This window comes from Penaeus chinensis, chromosome 8 (assembly GCF_019202785.1).
Source record: "Penaeus chinensis breed Huanghai No. 1 chromosome 8, ASM1920278v2, whole genome shotgun sequence".
NCBI lineage: Eukaryota > Metazoa > Arthropoda > Malacostraca > Decapoda > Penaeidae > Penaeus > Penaeus chinensis.
The window spans coordinates 4,126,072-4,128,571 of record NC_061826.1 but is presented as its reverse complement, the minus strand read 5'-3'; the positions used below and the strand labels follow the sequence as shown (position 1 = coordinate 4,128,571).

Genomic DNA, 2,500 nt, shown 5'->3' with positions numbered 1-2,500 from the left:
GCTGTTTTGTTGCTGTTGTCATTGTTTCTGTTACTGGTGCTATTGCAGTTGTTATTCTGGTTGTTTTTGTTGTTTTTATGTTGTTGTTGATGTTGTTACTGCTGATGTTATTGTTACTGGTGTTATTCATTATTGTTATTATTATGACCATTTTCATTATCATTATCATCGTTATCATTATTACTATTGTTATTATCATTATCATCATTATCATTATCCCCATTAGTATTACTATTATCATCATTATCACTATTATAGTTTTCAGTATCATTAATATATGTTTTATCATTATTATCACCATTATCATCTGATGCTGGGCTAGATCTAACATCGAACACGTTAATTACACGTTTTGTTTCGTCAAAACATTCGCGTTCTTATCTTTTGAACAGAAAATACATTTCCCAGAGTGTTACAGTTTTTTCCTTCTCAACCAATATAAGCAGCTAGAGGTTCTTGGCAATGAAAGCAATGCAGTAGAAACGTATTTATGTTACTCCATATCATGATACAAGTGTTTTGAATCAACATTTTGATGACCAGAAAGTGAAATATACATGAAATGCGGGAACTCTAGCACGGCAAGGGAAACAGCGTGGACCTAAACCCTTCAAGCAGTGGTAGGACCTAAAGACACGAAAACACGTTGGTGCTTCACCAATGCAGCCTATGGAGATATTGAGAAGTATATAAATATATCGACAAAATGCGTGTATTTTTACGAGTACTATGTCAAGGAGAGAGTATAACCATCATGTCGGTTCTCTACTATCACTAAGGGTTACGGCTATATGACTCATGAAAGCACACCGTATTCAAAATAGCTTATTGGATACTGTTTTGGTTCCTCTCGACAGATGCAGGACATGTGCTGAGTGTCTGTTCGCTGCGGTATTCCCCTCGATCTCTGTGACACGGTGCACTCCATTACGCTCACAGACTCAAGACCTCGTAGTAATCCCAGTAAACAATGTTGAACAGGACGAACATGATGGGGAACACCGCCCTGCAGATCTTGTCAATCCTCTTGGCCAGGACGGCCTCCTTCTTCCACCTCGACGGCAGACATGACAGCTTCTCCTCGTTCGCGTCCTGGTCGGTCGAATAGACGCCTCTCGACTCGCACAGGTCGTCGACGCCCTCTCGGTCAGCCGCGATCTCGCCGTCGTGGGCGGACGTCGGTCGCTCGCCCGCCGTGGCCTCGGAGCCTTCCTTGGGAGCCGAGGGCGTCGAACCGTGGGCGCCCGCCGTGATGCCGTTGCCTTCTATGTCGGTCTCCAGGTTCGTCTGCTGGGGAGGAGGAGGGAGAAAGAGATGAGCCTAAGAGGAAAAAGGGGCAGAGGGAGAAAGAAGAAAAGAATGAAGGATGAAGAAAAAAAGAGAAGACAGAGAGAGGGAGAAATATATATCTATATATAATATATATATAGGTGGATAGATAGATAGATAGATATATAGATAGGTATATAGATAGATAGATAGATAGATAGATAGATAGATAGAGAAAGGGAGAGAGAGCGAAAGAGAGAGAGAGAGAGAGAGAGAGAGAGAGAGAGAGAGAGAGAGAGAGAGAGAGAGAGAGTGAAAAAGAGAGAAAACACGAACATGATATCATGAATAATCACTAATATCTATTTAGATTACAACGTACGACAAACAAAATTTACGAGTCCAAACAAACATCCCCATCATTTCAAGCAAACACCAATCGAAGAAACACCGCGCCCCTTTTTACCACATTGAGAAGATTCGAGGGTCTCCTCCTGGAAGTGATCACGCCCACGCTCAGCCATGGGGTCGAAGGGCTGCGGGACGTCTTCGTGTAGCAGGAGGGCGGGGCGGCGGTATGGGCGTGGCTGGGGGCGTCACTGCACTCGCGGGCGGAAGAGGAGAGGTGGACGTACTTCGAGCCCCAGAAGAGGTAGCGGCGGTGGTGCCTGGCCAGGTGGTTAACGACGGTGAACTCGACCAGCGCCAGGAACACGAAGGCGGTGCAGGAGCCCATCCAGATGTCCAGCGCCTTCACGTACGATACTGGCGGGCGAGGGCGGGGGGGAAATGTGATTATAATTTTTTTTTCAGTATTATTTTCATTATCTTTATTCCTTTTTTTGTTCTATACAATAGCGAGACAGATCTGAGTAGACGGAATGGCCAATATCTCTCTAAGAAGGGTGAAATTTTTTTTTTTTTTTAATAAATTATTATTATATCCCTAGACAATGATTTTTATTGGCGTCAGTGTTATGAAACATCTAATGCATCCTTTCCGTTCTTGAACTGTATGATTTTGCCATTTATTCTGTCGTATAATATGTGTATACCTCTATGATAACCAATATGCTATGAGATTTATAGTCTGGGCTTGTATGTAATTTGATTATCTGAAACCCTGAAGCCAATAACTGTGTATAACAGTATCTCCCTCTCTCGTAGTTCCTTTAGGCGTGTGTGTGATGATAGTGCTTTCATTACGTGAGTTTTCCGTTCTTACTTTCTC

General features: G+C 43.1%; 1 protein-coding gene across 1 annotated transcript in view; it reads right to left on the bottom strand.

The window, feature by feature from the left end:
• Positions 1–472: 472 nt before the first annotated feature.
• The window catches only part of LOC125028275 (glycine receptor subunit alpha-4-like), a 73,290-nt gene continuing 71,262 nt past the window's right edge, over positions 473–2,500 (bottom strand). Inside the window, exons 8-9 of the mRNA XM_047617713.1 lie at positions 1,736–2,034; positions 473–1,290 (exon numbers count right to left, since the gene is read on the bottom strand). Coding sequence (XP_047473669.1) covers positions 934–1,290; positions 1,736–2,034 — 656 coding nt within the window. The 3' untranslated portion in view covers positions 473–933. The remainder of the gene's footprint in view (positions 1,291–1,735; positions 2,035–2,500) is intronic.